The 16969-nt window shown below is 37.6% G+C and overlaps 1 protein-coding gene across 2 annotated transcripts in view; it reads left to right on the top strand.

Annotated features, from left to right (window-relative positions):
* Window positions 1–16702, top strand: part of IL1RAPL1 (interleukin 1 receptor accessory protein like 1) — a 735854-nt gene extending 719152 nt beyond the window's left edge. For both annotated transcript variants that reach the window (XM_065849798.2, XM_071812204.1), the window contains exons 9-11: window positions 477–620; window positions 13812–13982; window positions 15191–16702. In XM_065849798.2, coding sequence (XP_065705870.1) covers window positions 477–620; window positions 13812–13982; window positions 15191–15909 — 1034 coding nt within the window. In that variant the 3' untranslated portion in view covers window positions 15910–16702. The remainder of the gene's footprint in view (window positions 1–476; window positions 621–13811; window positions 13983–15190) is intronic.
* The last annotated feature ends 267 nt before the right edge of the window (window positions 16703–16969 follow it).

Here is a 16969-nt window from a genome sequence, read left to right as displayed (position 1 = left end):
ATCCTTAGTGTAATCTTATCCAGTAGACCAAAACTCTTTTGTGTGTGGAATAAGAGAGGAGCTGTGTTTGCATTATAGTCCCCAAAAAAGAAGCATTCACCTGCGCTTTCATTGTAAGTAGAATGTCAACATTTATCTCTGTAAAGCAAACTGTGATCTGTCTGCAAAGAGAGAGGAGGGAGTTATCAAACATCTCTTATAGATATGTACGTGCTCATACACATACACATCCCCAGCAATTGTTATCTTTTGAAATGAGTGATTCACGTGGTGTACCAGAAGAAAAAACAAAACTATTTTACTACATAAATAAAAGATCTATTAATTAGATGTTTCTTCAAAGGCCCTAAAATGAAATAAATATGTATACAACCTACCACTCATTAATATATTTTAATGTTTAACATAAGTGCAAGGTCTGCTGCTAATCTCTGGTTTGGAATGTGGTTGTTACTGCGTTTTGTAATTCTTTGCAGAGCTGATGTACACAGTTGAGCTTGCTGGTGGGCTTGGTGCTATTCTGCTGCTGCTTGTTTGTTTAGTGACTATCTACAAGTGTTACAAGATAGAGATTATGCTCTTCTACAGGAATCATTTTGGAGCTGAAGAACTAGATGGAGGTAAGACAGCTTTTTAGTATGTTTCCTACTTTCTAAGTATGCCTGTCTTTTATTTCTCTCCACCAAGGCCCAAATTTCATTTCAGTTCAAGATGCATTGACAACTGCAACTTTCATTTCTCACTGCATTAGGCACTTATGAATGTGCACTCCTCGTGCAGCACGTTAGCAGCAGTGATTGCTGACCTGATGTATGTGCCACTCTCTGGAGTTCCAGAAAACACCCATGTCTTTTAGATTTTTCTTCCTAACGCTGAATTTAAATTACCAATGCTGATGCATTAAATATTTTCACTTTCTGTCAGTACAGAAAGCCAGCTTCACTTCTCCATAAGCTAGGGAGTCTCTTCCCTAATTGTATTCGCCAAATATGTAGAGTTGATGTGAATCTCAATTTACTGCTTGTTTAAACTGATCAGTTTCAATAAACTGTACTGAGTGTTTGGGAATGTACACAGCAGTTAATTTGCTTAGTTCATTTACTTGATCACTGAGAGAACAGCTACTGGTCATTAAATTTGTTCTATGATTCAAGGACACCCTAAACAAAAGTAATACTCAATGTATGCACTGCCTTGTGTCAAATGAATACATGCATTTTCCTTTCTTGCCTTCTCTTTTTAAGCACTGAAGGAAAAGCTCTTCTTTGCCTCTAGTCCTACTAATCAAAACTGTTGTTGAACAGCAAATGGGGTTGAGTTGCAGGCTCTGAGTAATTAGGTTTGGTTTCTCAGGTCAGAGTTCCTGAAGTTTTGTGCTACTATGTCTTTGGTAACAGGAACTTGTTTTTTACTGAAATACTAATAAAAGTTATTTTACAGTTCAAAGTAATAGCCTGTGGGCAGAAGGCACTGTGACGTATTAAAATAAATGCCTACTGATAAATAAGATAATAATCATTCTATAAATATATCAGCAACAAAAGGAGGGCTAAGGAGAATCTCCATCCCCTGATTGATGCAGGCGAAACATATTGACAGAAGATAAGGGAAGGGCTGAGGTACTAAATGCCTTTTTTGCCTAAGTCTTTATTAGTAAGACCAGTTCTGCCCCAGTAACCCAGTCCCCTGAACCAGAAGACAGGGAGCAGAATGAAGCCCCAATAATCCAAGAGGAAATGGTAAGTGACCTGTTACACCACTTAGAAATCTACAAGTCTATGGGACCAGATGGGATACATCCGAGGGTGCTGAGGGAGCTGGCAGAGGTGATCACTAAGCCACTTTCCATTATCTATCAGCAATCTTGGCTAACTGGGAAGGTTCCAATTGACTGGAAGTTGGCTAACATGATGCCCATCTACAAGAAGGGCGGAAGAACAACCCAGGGAATTACAGGCCTGCCAGGCTGACCTCAGTGCTGGGGAAGGTCATGGAACAGATCATCCTGAGTGCCATCATGCGACACATACAAGACAACCAAGTGATCAGGCCCAGTCAGCATGGGTTTATGAAAGGCAGGTCCTGTTTGACCAACCTAATCTACTTCTACAACTAGGTGATCCAGTTAGTAGATGAGGGAAAGGCTGTAGATGTTGTGTACTTAGACTTCAGCAAAGCCTTTGACACCACAGCATTCTCCTGGAGAAGCTGACAGCTCATGGCCTGGATGGGTGTACTCTTCAATGGATAAAGAGCTGACTGGAGGGCTGGGCCCAAAGAATTGTGGTGAATGGAGCCAAATCCAGTTGGCAATTGGTCATGAGTGGTGTTCCCCAGGACTCAGTATTGGGGGCAGTTCTGTTTACTCTCTTTATCGATGATCTGGATGAGGGGATTGACTGCACGCTCAGTAAGCTTGCAGACAAACACTAAGGTTGGGAGTGTTGATCTTCTGGAGGATAGGAAAGCCATACAGAGTGATCTGGACTATCTGGATCGATGGGCTGAGGCCAGATGGATGAGGTTTAACAAGGCCAAGTGCCCAGTCCAGCGTCTGGGTGACAACAACCCCAGGCAGCACTACAGGGTCAGGGAAGAGTGGCTGGAAAGCTGCCTGGCAGAAAAGGACCTGGGGGTGTTGATCAACAGCTGAAGCATAGATGAGGTTCTTAGGGACATGGTTTAGTGCTAGAGTTAGGTTATGGTTGGACTCAATGATCTTGAGGGTCTCTTCTAACTGAAATGTTTCTATGATTCTATTCTGTTATTCTAAGAACTGGTCAAATCTGCCCTCAATAAGGGAAAAGAGCAGCAGCAGAATTAGAGGTCCTTATATAAGGGAAAGACTTCCATAGTAAGATCAGTAGGGAATGACCCACTTCTACCTCCCATCTAAAAATGCACAAGGATTAAAAATAGAAAATGCTCAGAACAACAAGCCCAAGAACCTTAGAACATTTTGTATCCTTCTGGGTTTACAAAAAGGATGCATTAATATAGCAGTTCAGTGGGGGAAAAAATCAGGTTATTTTACTTATTTTTGGAGGACAAAATTGAGACCCAGAGGGACGGTGAGTCAGGGAGGATTTTGGCAGACACCTTTCTTTTTTTTTCAGGCCCCTGTTCTCCACAAAGCATCTTCCAGTTTAAATGGACATGCTTTCTTGCATGAATTGTGAGAATTTGATAATAGTCGTATTATATTATGCAGAAATAGACAGTTTAATGAATAATGGTTTAAATAGATGCAATTTAATGTTTTCTCTCTATACCAGTAATTTTTACTTTTACAGCTGTCATTTATTGTTATCTCAAATCATTCCAATTCATCTGCATACTTTACCAGGTGTGACACACTTGCTTCTCTCTCATCCCATCTCAAACATTAGTCATGTGGGAACAACATTATTTTAATCCCACATTTTAAACAACAAAAAAGTGATCTCTGAAGCATACTGTTCTGGGATTCAAAAGCAGGAAAACCAATATCCACCTTATCCTTCTGAGCAAAGATGACTGTTAAAGAAGATAAAGCATGGATTCTCCTTAGATGATTGGTGCAAACACTGATAGTTTGGGTACTTAACCACAGTAATACAAGAAGAAAAATACTATTTGCAGATTCCTAATGGAAACCTGTAGCTTCTAGTATATCCAATATACTAATAACATGGATAAAACCCATTGTGATAGTGAAGTTAACTACAGCTGAACTTTTTACTCTGTTTTTTTTTTCACTTACACTCTTGCAAAAGCAAGAAGACAGAGAGAAAATGTCCCACAGCAGACCAAGACACAAGCTTGCACAGAAATAAATTGCAGACATACATTCATATCCTTTGCTTTGGTTTAGTTTGTTACTGACAGACACAAAATGCTGAACTCTAAAATCTTCTTCTAACCGCATCTCCTGCAGTGCAATAGCAGAGCACCCACATGCTATTCATAATTTACACCATGTTCTGTCAAACCTCAGGACAGCATGTAGATAAGCAAACATCAAAATATCACAGGCTTTTTTAATGTGCACTATATTGTACCCAGAGAGGATTTGAAACACTTTTAAAGAGGGATCCAATTAAAATTTTCAGTTGAAAATCTCTTTTAAAATTCAATGCATCATTTCTTCCCCGATCAGAGAACAAGCCCTTTGGGATGTCAAATCTCATCACATCAGTTTTTCTCAGACTAACATATACACATTTCTGTGGGAGGCATGGGTAAATTGAGGGAAATATTTAAAAAAAAAAAAAAGAAAAAAGAGTATTTAACACTTACAGCTAACACAACTTATTACTTTCTGTAGGGGTACTGTGGATTAAACAAGTGATCACTGTTCCTCATTTCTTTACCTGGCAGCTTTGAGTTTCCCACCTTCTCTCCCATCCTGAGGACTATACTCTTGTTTTTTCCTCTCTCCTGCAAACACTTCAGCTCAGTCTTGCCTTTATTGTCTCCTAGGAGAGGACATTGAAGCCCCATTTTTTGTTATTATGGTTTATTCCTCACTTTTCCTACTAAATGGGAACATAATCAAATCCAGTCCACATTTTACCAGTTTTCTTCCCTCTCTGTGCCCATGCTTTCCAGCAGCCTGGGACCTGACTCCACATGGGGGTACTGCATGATGGACACTGTGTTGTGTCCTTGAGTGTGGGGCAACATGATATGCCGTTGTTTAGCCAGGGGACCTCAGTGTTAAGGTCTGATATTTCCCTAGGACCTGCAGCACAGGGGCAAGAAAAACACTCTGATACATGGCAAAGCAGGAGCTTTCTTACCTGCAAGTGTTTGGCATGACCTTGAGTTTCAGAGATAGAACGGACCCCTAGCTGTTAGGTAGTCAGAAACTCCCAAATCTGTTTGATTGGAGAATTTCAGTTTACACGCATGATGCAGATGATATGTTGAAGTGATATGCAAACAAAAAAAGTGCCTGGTATTATCCTGAAAACAAAAAAAAATCAGAAATAGATACTTCTCTGGAAACTTCTGAGGGATCATCATTGTTAAGTCTCAGACAGCCTTTTTTAGCCTTGCAGCTCTAAATATAAAACTTATTTTAAAAAGCCTAGTCTATAAAGTACACTTTAAGGACTAGTACATCATTAGTGAAAGCCACTTTGAGAAGTGGTTATTTTCTCTGTTTTGCTGCACATTGAGCTCCAGTACAAGAGATTTTATATCACATTTTTCCTCTAAGGAGTGTTTTAGCAGTTACTGTTTATGTATTTTTATTTTTCAGGGATCTCCTCTTGCTGTCTTTCCCAGTGGTTAAAATACTTGATGAACAAACTAAGTATCATACTTTAACCAACAGACAAGAATAAAAATGCAATAAACATTTACAGGTATCTGCAATCAACATGTGCCCTGACTTCTTTCTCCCTTGCACTCTGTGATTTTAAAAGGCTATTTGTATCAGAAGAGATATTACCACTGCAGAGAAATCTGTTCTTTGCCTACATAAGAGCTGACTTCCAGCTCCCCTTATACCTATTGAAATTTAGCCTAGATTTTACCTGGGACAACTTTCTTCTTTGTGAGATTGCTCCTGCTCTGCAAGGATCAGTCCCTAGACACACATGCAGCCAGGATGGGGAGGACCACGTCTCTATGCAGCACTGAAAGTGACCAAGAGGCTCAAAGTCACCAAAACAGCTATTTTCAACTTTTTCTTGCAATTTCAAGACGTGAGAGTTTCCAAAGCATGCACAGATATCTGTATGCCAGCTTTAAGGTGTAATAAGAATAAATCCAGAAGTCTACAGGGGACAATCTGAAAACCACTGGTCATGGTCAGATAGGCAAAATTACTTAAAATCATTAACTTGAATATGTCTTTATATTCCAGATTCCAGTTTCAGAGAAAAGAGCATTTGGTACAGCTAAGCAGCTGTAGAAACCATCTGCAGGCATCAACCCCTTTCTAGGTACATTAGTAACCATTTACATGGCTACTGGGTTTTACCTGAAGGAATTAATCAGCAAGGGCTGAACACTATCATAAAAGAGAGAATAAAGTTTACATTGAGAGGTTGACATTAAAATTGCTAAGAATAAAAAAAAAAATAGTAATTGAAGCCTGAACTAATGTGCTGTAAATGCAGTTTTCTTATAAAATATATATAAATATCCTTTCTCATAGCTAGGCTGATAAGAATCAAGCTTTAGGCTGAAGAAAAACAAAACAAAACACACACACCACTGTAGGCAGCTGATAACTTGCAAGTGACAGCTTTGCTTGGCAGCTGATGTGATGATATTCACAAGAACCCGTTAGGTCCCATCAACTGCTTCTGCCATGTTGGACAGGAGATCACTGTGGTGCCCCTTGCAGTCTTTCATCTTTTTCTCCTCATTCTCCTTATTCTCAGCTTTTCTTGCCAAGGAAACCTGGGTGAATTGAGGGAATATGTAACCTCTGTGCATCCAGGATGCAGCCTGTATGGACACCTGGGAGACAGGGCTGCAGAGCTCCTCTGGGTTTCACTTTCAGTTTTGCAGGTCACTGCTTTTTGTTTTGTTTTGTTTGAGTTGTTGTTGTTTGTTTTTTTTTTTTCACATTGTTGGAACAAAACAAAGTGTGTGACAAAATTTGTCACTGCTGAGTTCTCTAAATTCGGGAAATCTTAGGTTTGATACATGACATCTACAATGGCTGTTTCTTGGCTGTGCTGGTTGCACTTCCTTAAGAGATGAATTTCTACTGCTTGCCAAGGGGAAAGAAAGAAAATCAATGCTTAAATTAGGAGACTGATGAAATAGTTTCTGCTTTGATGTCTCTGTTGCACTTGGGAGTCTTTAGGTAATAATGATTTTTGTCCTTACTATTATTTAGCTGCAAAAGACTAGCAGGGTTCGTGGACAGACCTATGGGATTGTCCAAATAATATCTTATTAACTGTACAAGACAAGAGCAGCTAAGATATACTTCTTAGTGGTTTCCTGTGTTTCATCCCAGTAAACCTCTTAGGCAGCAATCAAAGGCAACACTCAGATTTTTTCATGTTTCAGTGTGACTTAGTTGCTAACTTTCTAATAAAACTTCTACCAATGATTTAAGCACTGCCAAAGCACTTGTGTTAATGATTATGCTATGCAAACTGAAATTACTGCAGAAGTTAGTGGCTTTGCAATTACAGAATCTTCCCTGGGGACCCACAGCATAAGTTTACAATAGCAGCCTCGCCACTGCAAATATATTCTTATTGGCTATTGGCAAATTGTGGCAATAAGAAATCCTACTCTGTGAATATCAATTTCAAATTCTATTAAACTCACCTCTAGAAAAATGCGGCTTTCATCTTTCTAAATATTACTGGTTACAGAAAAGGATTTTCCTCTTATTTAATTACAATTTTATTTTTGGAGGAGTGCTGCTCAACTCTTTCTATTTCTACTATTTATTTACATCTGAAATGCATTTCAAACAATTAAATCTCCATTTACGTCTCCACTGAATATGGGATGTGCTAGATCATGTCCTTGAAATTTGCTAATTCAAAGAAAAAATCCTTAATTTTTCTTTCTTTCTATTTTATAGCACCTAAAGTACATGCATTATATATATGTACACGTGTATATATATATACAATATATTTTTTAAAGAAAACTGATATTATTACCAGGAACATCTTTAAATTCCAAACTAAAAGTTTGCTATAGGTTAGAAAGTCCAGTTATAAAGTAGGAAAAAAAGCCCAAAGTGATGTAGGTGAGAGGGATGCAGCGGATTGGCATTTGATTTCAAGAATCTTAGACTGTAAGCCTGCTTCCAAGACATTTCTCCCTTGAGTTTTGTTTATATTTATAATGATTTACTAAACTTTTCATTGATTTTGGTTAAATCAAGGATGTCTTAGCTCCAGTTTTCAAAATACTTAACCCAATCATAAGATACAAGTACTGTCACTGAGATCAGCAGAACTAAGGAATATGCATAAAATTAAACATGTATTAAACATATAAACTAGTTGCTTTATTAAATTAGGACCATAACAAGAGCATCAGTTCTTGATACTTTTTTATTCAAGATTTTTCTTTAGTATAGAATAAAGATATATTTTCTCCATTTTCAGAGTTTACATGACACTCTTTATTATTGTCTTTTCCTACTTTCTCATTTTTAAATAGTAGCTAGTTTCTTCCAGTCTTTCATAGATAATCAGTACACTACGCTATGTTTCCAGCTAGGTAGTTATCATTCAGTCTTTCAATACCTACTACTTTTTCTCTTAGTTTGATGTTTGACCTGCAAATAATTCATAGCAACCAAGAGAATGATTTCTATAACCATCTTTTACCTTTCATAATTTTTTAATATTCTGAGGCTCTTATAAGGGCTTCTGAGTTTTCATATCTGCCAAGAGCAACTTCTAAAATTAATGCTTCATCAGTTTTTTGTATTGCAAATAGAATGTCTTCACTAATAGTAATACATTTAAACTTCCATGTTAACACAAATGTCTGAGAAACATTTGAGATGCACTCTTCATTTAGTCAGGAATACGAAATCAGAGTAAATATAAGAGAAAAAATAACTCTAATAATAGGTTATTAAGTTAAAATAAGTAATATTCTATCTTATGTATCTATCAATGACAAATTTTAGTTGTAATTATAGAAAACAAAGAAAAATATAGCTTACAGAGAGAGACTTTATTCTACAATTGAAATAATGCAATTGTATTATTTTGTGGCTGAATTTTTATCTGCCAGAAATCACTCCTAATTTTCAAGAAATGTCAAATGTGGCATTGATATCTTGGGGTTTTCATAAATGTTCTTATAAAAACAACTTAAAAATTGGTATTTCTTTTAACGTTTCATGCTCTTTAGACTCCCAAAATGTAATATGGATTAATGTGAAAAAAAAAAAAAAGGGGTAGGAAGAGAAAAAAACTGTATGCCTATTGCTTTAATATTTTTATAAATATGTCTTCTAGGTTCAAAGAACATGGGTTGGTTTTGTTTGTTTGTTTTGTTTGTTTGTTTGTTTGTTTGTTTTCTGGTCTGAGGTGTGCTGAGAATACTCCAGAAACTATTTAGAATTGATAACATATCTTTAACCTCTTCCTTGATGCTGCATTTACAAAACCTCCCTCCAATTCACTGTTATCCACTCTGCAGAAGGATATGAACTGTCATTAGTAATGCTATACTTAATGTATACTTTGCCATGGAAAAAGCTTGACATTTAAAAACAAACGAAAATGTTAAGGTGAACTTCATAAACAGTAGTAAATAGTGTGATAAAAAGTATAAGCATTTTGAAAGACTTATAATGATTTGGTGATTTTAGTCAGCTAAACATTTAAGTTACATTTTTTATTACATTAAGGGTGATGAACACTATTCATATAGAAATGAAAGATCTGATCCACTGTGAAATACAACATTATGGTATTTCTCTTTATTTTGACCCATTAATCTGTCTTGTGCTAAAATTTATCATGCCAGCTGAAAAACAGTTTGTTATCTGCTCAAATATGACTGATAAGAAAAAAAAGACACTATGAAGGTGTCTGTGACCATTACTCAGTGTCCTCCTTTTCAACCCTATAGGATGATTGATATGATACGGCAAAGTTTGTACCTCATGGTCTGTTTTGACCGGAGTCTTGAAGTACCAGTGGTTTGGGGCTGACAGAAACATTCATGGACTGAATGCCTCATATCTTGAGCACAGGCTGTATTTGACCCCATTGTGATGAACTAATCCAGAGCTTCCACATGCTCTCATGGTTGTCTACAGTAAAATAACAAAGGATTTTTTTCATCAAATCTGGTTGAATTTGGTCCTGCAATGTCTACATTAGGTTTTGTATCAGTATTTTCAATTAATGGATACAACAAAACTTCACAGAAATACAGGTTGTTGACTTGAAGAGCTCCATCCTAGTTGTGTGCTACCTGTACACAGCAGAAAGCAACTACAGATCACATAACTGGAGAGGATTACTTCTCCATTCACGGAGTATGGGATAAAGAAACCGACACCTCTTCCCATTTACACCAAAATGTTTCAAAGTATTACTATTGCAGGGTATTGTATGTCACACTCAACCGCGTTCCTGAAGTTAAAGGACAGCCATTATATAATAAAGCTCTGAAATGTACCTGCAGGCAATGCAAGATGAACTTATTCTAATATGTTTCTGAAAAAAGAACCCTGAAAGGGTTAAGGGAACAAGGGTGTTTTCAGGTACAAAAGTATATGTAGATAATCACTCTCAATCTCCATTGGAAAGAAAAAGATTTCAGATGAAATTATCAACATCCTTGCCTTTAGTTATTAGCAGGTATTTTTCTTCCTAAGTGTGGGAAGAAACAGGTAGTGAGTAACTATATTCAAGTTTATTGCTAATGCACAGGAGCCTGACAAAAACAAGTCTTTGAAATGACATAATTTGTATCTAAACCAAAGTGCAAGCAAAAATCAATCACATTTTCATTCCAAGGATGTTTGGATAGAAGACTTAGTTGTTTGCTGCTAAAGGGAAATGAGGAAATTCTCATTTTAAAGGAAAGCTTAGTTTGCCACCAGATTTGTTTGTTTTGAATTTGGATTTTTGCCTTTTTTCTCTGACACTGAATATTAGATCCAGCCAGTACCTGAACTTATTGCATAGCCAAATCTGTAATCATCATACTACATAATAACAAAAGCAGTAATATCAAGTACTTTATGAGCAGATCAGAAATTTTCTAGTGAAATGTTTCTTTTCTTGGAAAAGGCAGATGTGCTGACACCAAATATTTTCATGGGTAAAAACCTGTTCCAGTGAATGGTCAAGAGAACACAAAGCTGTAATGGACTTCTTACATGCTGGCTGGGAGTCTGAGGACTCCTGATGCATAACTCACAGGAAGGCTTACATGGAAAACAGCCTGAGGGAAAAGGGCTTGAGAGCAAAGCTGAGAACCTCCTGCTTCCATGTGACATGTCCAAAAGTCTGGCAAAGATGTGCACCCTGCTCCCAGAGCTTGACTCAGCTGTAAGATCTGGATGTCTCCAGGCTCCCATCTCTCCCTCTCAGACTGTTGGGACAGCACGTTAAAAACACTAATTAACATCAGAAATGTCCCATCCATAACAAGCAGAAGTAGGTGGGACTATTTAACTGAGAAGAACCACAGGCAGAGATGCTACCTGCTGTGTGTTTAAATACTTCTCTTGAGATGGGAGATTTCAACACTTTCATGAGTTCTCCTGTTTTTCAGTACAACTGAAATTCTACATTTTTTGCCTATCCATAAACATTAGAGAAAACAGTAAATCATGCCATAGCTCTTTGATCATATCACAGAAATGAGAGCTTCTGAGGGCTGTGTAGCTATCTGCCTGCTGTAGCTCTTAAAACATTTCACAGAGTTGGCAATGTAACCCAAATAATTTTGATTAACTAAAATCAGGCTAATACATAAATAGCATAGAAGTAAAACAAAAGCAGAGGTGATCATGCCTTGTGTATCTCAGGAATTTCACATTTTGCAAATTGTCTCCTCATGCCAGTATGTCAGCCCATCAGACAACAAAAGTACCACATAAGGTAATTCTGCTGTAAACTGAACTTTTTACTTTTCATCAAATAATGTCAAAAAAACCCTGACAGATGGAGAGTGAAACAGCTCAGAGAAACCGCTGTGTTATGCACCTAATAGTTTCCCAAACCATACTATGCATCTTACTGCTGGACTGGAGTTTGAATAAATTCATGATTGCCTGAACCCACCTGTGTAGACATACCCTACAACCTGGTCATTCTTTGCCCTTCAAATGCTGTTAAACTAGGGAACTAGGAACTAGGGTGGAAAGAAATGTCCCCTGCAGGATAATGCAACTGCAGTCAGTGGAAATGCTGGAGCCTCCATGGTATGAAAAATGTGTATTTGAAATAAATGCATTAGTGTGATATTTACATATGCAAGAAAACTGCAGCATAGCATTAATAATTTTCCCTGTAAGTAAGAATGTGCATCTTAACAGACAATGTCCTCAGCCTTTAAAGCAGTTTGAATATTTCTTTTTATTTATCCCTTTGAGAAATGATACATTCTCATCTCTACTCAAAGACTTCCAACAGAGCAACACTGATCTCGAGCATGTACTGTGGTTGTGACCACTGCTAAGGTGACAACAGGAAATGGCATTACCACAGAATGATTTTGTGGGAATTTCTCCATATTTCTTACCTTTTCATGTGTTAACTAAGTTTCTGGGTTAACGCTGTCCTACTGCAGAAACAAAAACCTTCTTTGTAATCTCCTTCTGCCTTACACATGACCCCATTCAGTGTTGTTTCACAGCATTGTCAAAGGCATTAGGTGCTTGTCTGTTGTTGAGGATCATGGTTTCACAAACACTCCAAATAAAAATAATGGAAAGAGTGAACCATAGAAGGCAGTGCTTCTCTTTTTCTTGTTTATCTTTGTTGGTGGTGGTGTTGGTGGTTTTGTTTGCTTGTTTTGTTTACTGTGGATATAACAATCTACTAGCTTTATCATACAAAAAGTGTGCAGGGGAGAGAAGGAGCACACAGTCATTTCAGGAATTTGTAAAGTTTGAAAGTAGTTACAGTTTAAGCAATTTTAATTTTGTCATCTGCAAATGTTAATGAACACAGTACATGTGATTGCTTGGAAGGAAGAGTGGACTGCTCAGCGTTAGTACCGTTTCACTGATTTTGTTTATACTCCTTGTACTCATCCTGCATTTGGTAGGTTTTTCTAAATAATGCTACCAAAGTACAAAAAGGTGTAAAATGAGAAAAGGAGTGGCTCGGTAAGTAATTGAAGTCAGCATTGACTAAATATAATGTTACTTATGACACTTAGTCAAGTATTCAATCAGATCTCTTTTACAAGCAATTGGTATTCTTGATAGTCTGTGCATAATGTTGTTGAGAGAGTTAGAAGGATGTTAACATTTCATTACTCTTACCATTGATTTTCTTCTGCTTTCTTCACAACAAAAGTCAAAATGTGACCTCTTGTTCCACTGAATTAGTTCCAGAGCACTTACCTTTATTGACCTCCTAATGAAAATTAATGATGGCTCTTTTGATTCAGTCTTTCAAGTAGGCACACCAAACACATTTAAGAAACAGGCACATTTATTTCTCAGACTGAAATGAAATAACACACTGTTAAGTAACAGAATGTACATCAATGCAACATTAAATTTGCAAATTTAGCACACAGAATTAAAGGGTTTTAAACTGCATTATCAGGAGCTGATGTTGCAAAGATTTAAGTTTGGCCATAATTTCAGACCCAGAAAGCCAATGAGTTTTACAACTAAAGCTACACATATTAGAATATTTCAGCCCCAGGCCTTAAATTTATAGTAAAAATCTGGCAATACTGAAATGTTTTTACTATGCAACAGAGGCAATTGCACATTAGCTTAGGTATTTCCATGATTTTTTTTTTTTCTCTTTTAAAGCTAGAGAAGAATTCAAATTATTTTCAGTGACTTTTTTTCTTTTGTACTCACAAGCTGTCACCCCACAACAGACTGGATTTCCTTCACATGGAGCCTTACACAAATGTTTATGCACAAACTGATTTAATCTATGGATATGGATCACTTCTCCCTTGCATCTGTGTAAATAAAGATTACCTCTACCAGGCAAAACAGGAAAGGTTAACAGATTCTTATCTGGAGATTGGGTGAAAGCTTGTCATTTTACCTGGACAGTTTCCTATTTGTGGGAAATTCTCCCAGAAGTAATTCCTGGGGAGTTATCTAGGAGATCTACAAGAATAATGAACAACTAACTTACTTTCTTTCTCTCTTCCCTCAGACAACAAAGACTATGATGCATATCTATCTTATACAAAAGTGGATCCTGACCAGTGGAATCAAGAAACTGGAGAAGAAGAAAGATTTGCTCTTGAGATCCTACCAGATATGCTTGAAAAGCATTATGGATACAAGTTGTTCATACCAGACAGAGATTTGATTCCCACAGGAAGTAAGTCATGTCTTTATTCTTGCATGTTTCCTAAACAGCTAATGCAGTGGTTGCAGTGATTAGTTTAGTATTGTTTCAATACCTACTCCTTCAGAATATCATCTTTCCTACCTTGTCTTAGAGAATGGTGAGGCTAAGCCACAAAATGTACTTATTATGTATTTACCAGATAAGAGGATTACTTTTTAGTGATTGTATTTTATTATTGAAGGTGAGACGAAGGTCTTTGTTTTCTGTTTGCCTGGAAAGATATCCATGATTTTAAGCGTTCATTACAGAAATTCAGACAGGAAGGAAAAAGTGTTTGGACTAAGGCAAAGGTTGAGTAATAACATCAACAGCAGAGCAAAGCAGTGAATTTTGTTAGTGTCCACTGCAGATAAATATGTAGTGAAGGCACTGGATCATTATCAGAGACTTCAAATTAGAATTGATTCCAGCTGGTACAAGTAGATATTTTTTGTGTTTCTTTCTCATATTCCAATGGACATGCAGTAATTTTTTGTAAGTTCTTGTAGTGTTCTTCATAACTTCAGTGCAACCATATAGACAGCTACTTAGATCAACATCTTTTGCTAAAGATAACGCAGGATGCTTGGTATAGGCAAAGCACAACTTCAAACACAGATATTTTTTAAATCTACAGCAAATGACACATTAATTGGCAGGAGACTACACTGTTTTTGTGAATGTGTGTGGTGGGAGCATGAAAGGAAAATAAGAATCTAAGCCTACAATACACACTACTATAGAGTATCATTTGGGTTTGAGATTAAGGTCCTGAAGCACATAGCTGTTGCTCTGTTGCCTACCTGGCTAACTTTACCTTTTTAAAGGAACAAATTATGATTAACACACTTGTTCCAAGAAAGATAGAGGTAATGATATAAAACCCCAGCTCATGAGCAAACACTCGTAATCCATAGTGCATGCAGGAACTGATGTTTCTCAGGATCACAAAGTGGTTGAGGTTGGAAGGGACCTCTGGAGGTCACCTTGTCCAACTCCCCTGCTCAAGCAGGGCCACCTACAGCAGGTTGCTTGGGACCACGTCCTGGAAAGCCAACTTGGCATATTTGCAAATTATATTTTTGAATATTTCATTGAACTCTTCTGGGAGCAGGGATTTGCCTCTGTTGTTTCTCTCTAGTCTATGGGAGGAGAGTGTTTTCTTAGATTATTTTTTGAGCAATTGTCTTATTTTGTAGCCTACATTGAAGACGTGGCAAGATGTGTAGACCAAAGCAAGCGACTGATCATCGTCATGACTCCAAGTTATGTGGTAAGAAGAGGCTGGAGCATCTTTGAACTGGAGACGAGGCTTCGAAACATGTTAGTCACAGGCGAAATCAAAGTGATACTGATTGAATGCAGTGAACTACGAGGAGTTATGAACTACCAGGAGGTCGAGGCCCTAAAACATACCATCAAGCTCCTCACTGTCATTAAATGGCATGGACCAAAATGCAACAAGTTGAATTCCAAGTTCTGGAAACGTTTACAGTACGAAATGCCTTTTAAGAGGATTGAACCCATCACACATGAGCAGGTTTTAGATGTCAGTGAGCAGGGGCCCTTTGGGGAACTGCAGACAGTCTCCGCAATTTCCATGGCTGCTGCCACATCCACTGCTCTTGCTACTGCCCATCCAGACCTGCGCTCCACCTTTCACAACACATATCATTCACAGATGCGCCAGAAACACTATTATCGAAGCTATGAATATGATGTACCTCCTACCGGCACCCTGCCGCTTACCTCAATAGGTAACCAGCATACCTACTGCAACATCCCTATGACACTTATAAACGGGCAGCGACCGCAGACAAAAACTACCAGGGAGCAGAATCCAGAAGAAGCTCACACAAACAGTGCGATACTGCCCCTCTTGCCACGGGAGACCAGTATATCTAGTGTCATCTGGTGACCGAAATGCAAGGGGCCATCAACCCCCTTAAGTAGGAGCTGAGTCTGCAGTCCGGTGCCTGGAACTACATCCTCGACTGCTGCTGTTAAACATGCATTACAATTGATAACATACGAGGAAAAACAGGGTCTTGTACATATGGTTTTTGCAATTTCTTTGTAGCATCAGTCTTCCTGTTTTACCCATGTCTCTTCCCATTCACATTTTCAACTTTGTTTTATATGTCATTGGAATTTGTATATTTACATTTTTTTAAATGAAGAGACTGCTGTATAGATAGGAAAATTTTTTGCTTCATTAGTATAGTTTTAGACTTTTTGTTTGTTTGTTTTTAACCTCTCTTGGAAATGCCTGGACAAAGCTATGTTGATATCAGAAGCACCATTGTTTTGTTGGCCTGCCTAGCCTGATCCCTGAAGGCCATGCCTGCTCCAGTTCATCTCTTTTGGAGAATATTTGTTCTTAGAAGGACCCCATCCCTCACTGAGAGCTCCAGTTTCATTTCTACTCCTGTAATGTGCAGCACTCCTTCCCAGCCCTTACAATGACCCCCATTTGGGGTAACACTACAGTCTGATCATCTAACATGTAACTTGGTAGATACCTGTCAAACATCAGAATATACCCAAACAGTATCGGTTGCTTTACAGTAGTCACTACAGAGTGTGTAGAAACTAGAGATGATTTCATTTGGTTTTTGTTTTGTTTAAATTATTATTTTAAGAACGAGTTGATTGTATCCCTTTTATAAATATAAAAGCAAACCCTATTTTTAACACATCCTGGAAAAGTATTAATGTGGTTGTGGATTTTATTTTTAAGCATTTAACTTTTTCTTTTCCCTCTTTCAAAATCCTGCAAATAAGATCATTTGCAATTGTCAGGCAAGTAAGACAAGTGAGGCAATAGGCACTGAATCACAGAGAGTCCTGCTGATATTTACAGTGATGACTTCCAAACCAAAGGGGAATAAAAAGACAGTATTGTAGATGGTTTGTCACTTTGTATTATAGAAAGTGTTATTTTCTAAAAAAAAAATAAGAGCAAAACATTATTTTGC

The sequence above is a fragment of the Patagioenas fasciata genome, chromosome 1 (assembly GCF_037038585.1).
Source record: "Patagioenas fasciata isolate bPatFas1 chromosome 1, bPatFas1.hap1, whole genome shotgun sequence".
Lineage (NCBI taxonomy): Eukaryota > Metazoa > Chordata > Aves > Columbiformes > Columbidae > Patagioenas > Patagioenas fasciata.
The sequence above is the reverse complement of the archived record's forward strand: the minus strand, read 5'-3'. Positions and strand labels throughout refer to the sequence as shown.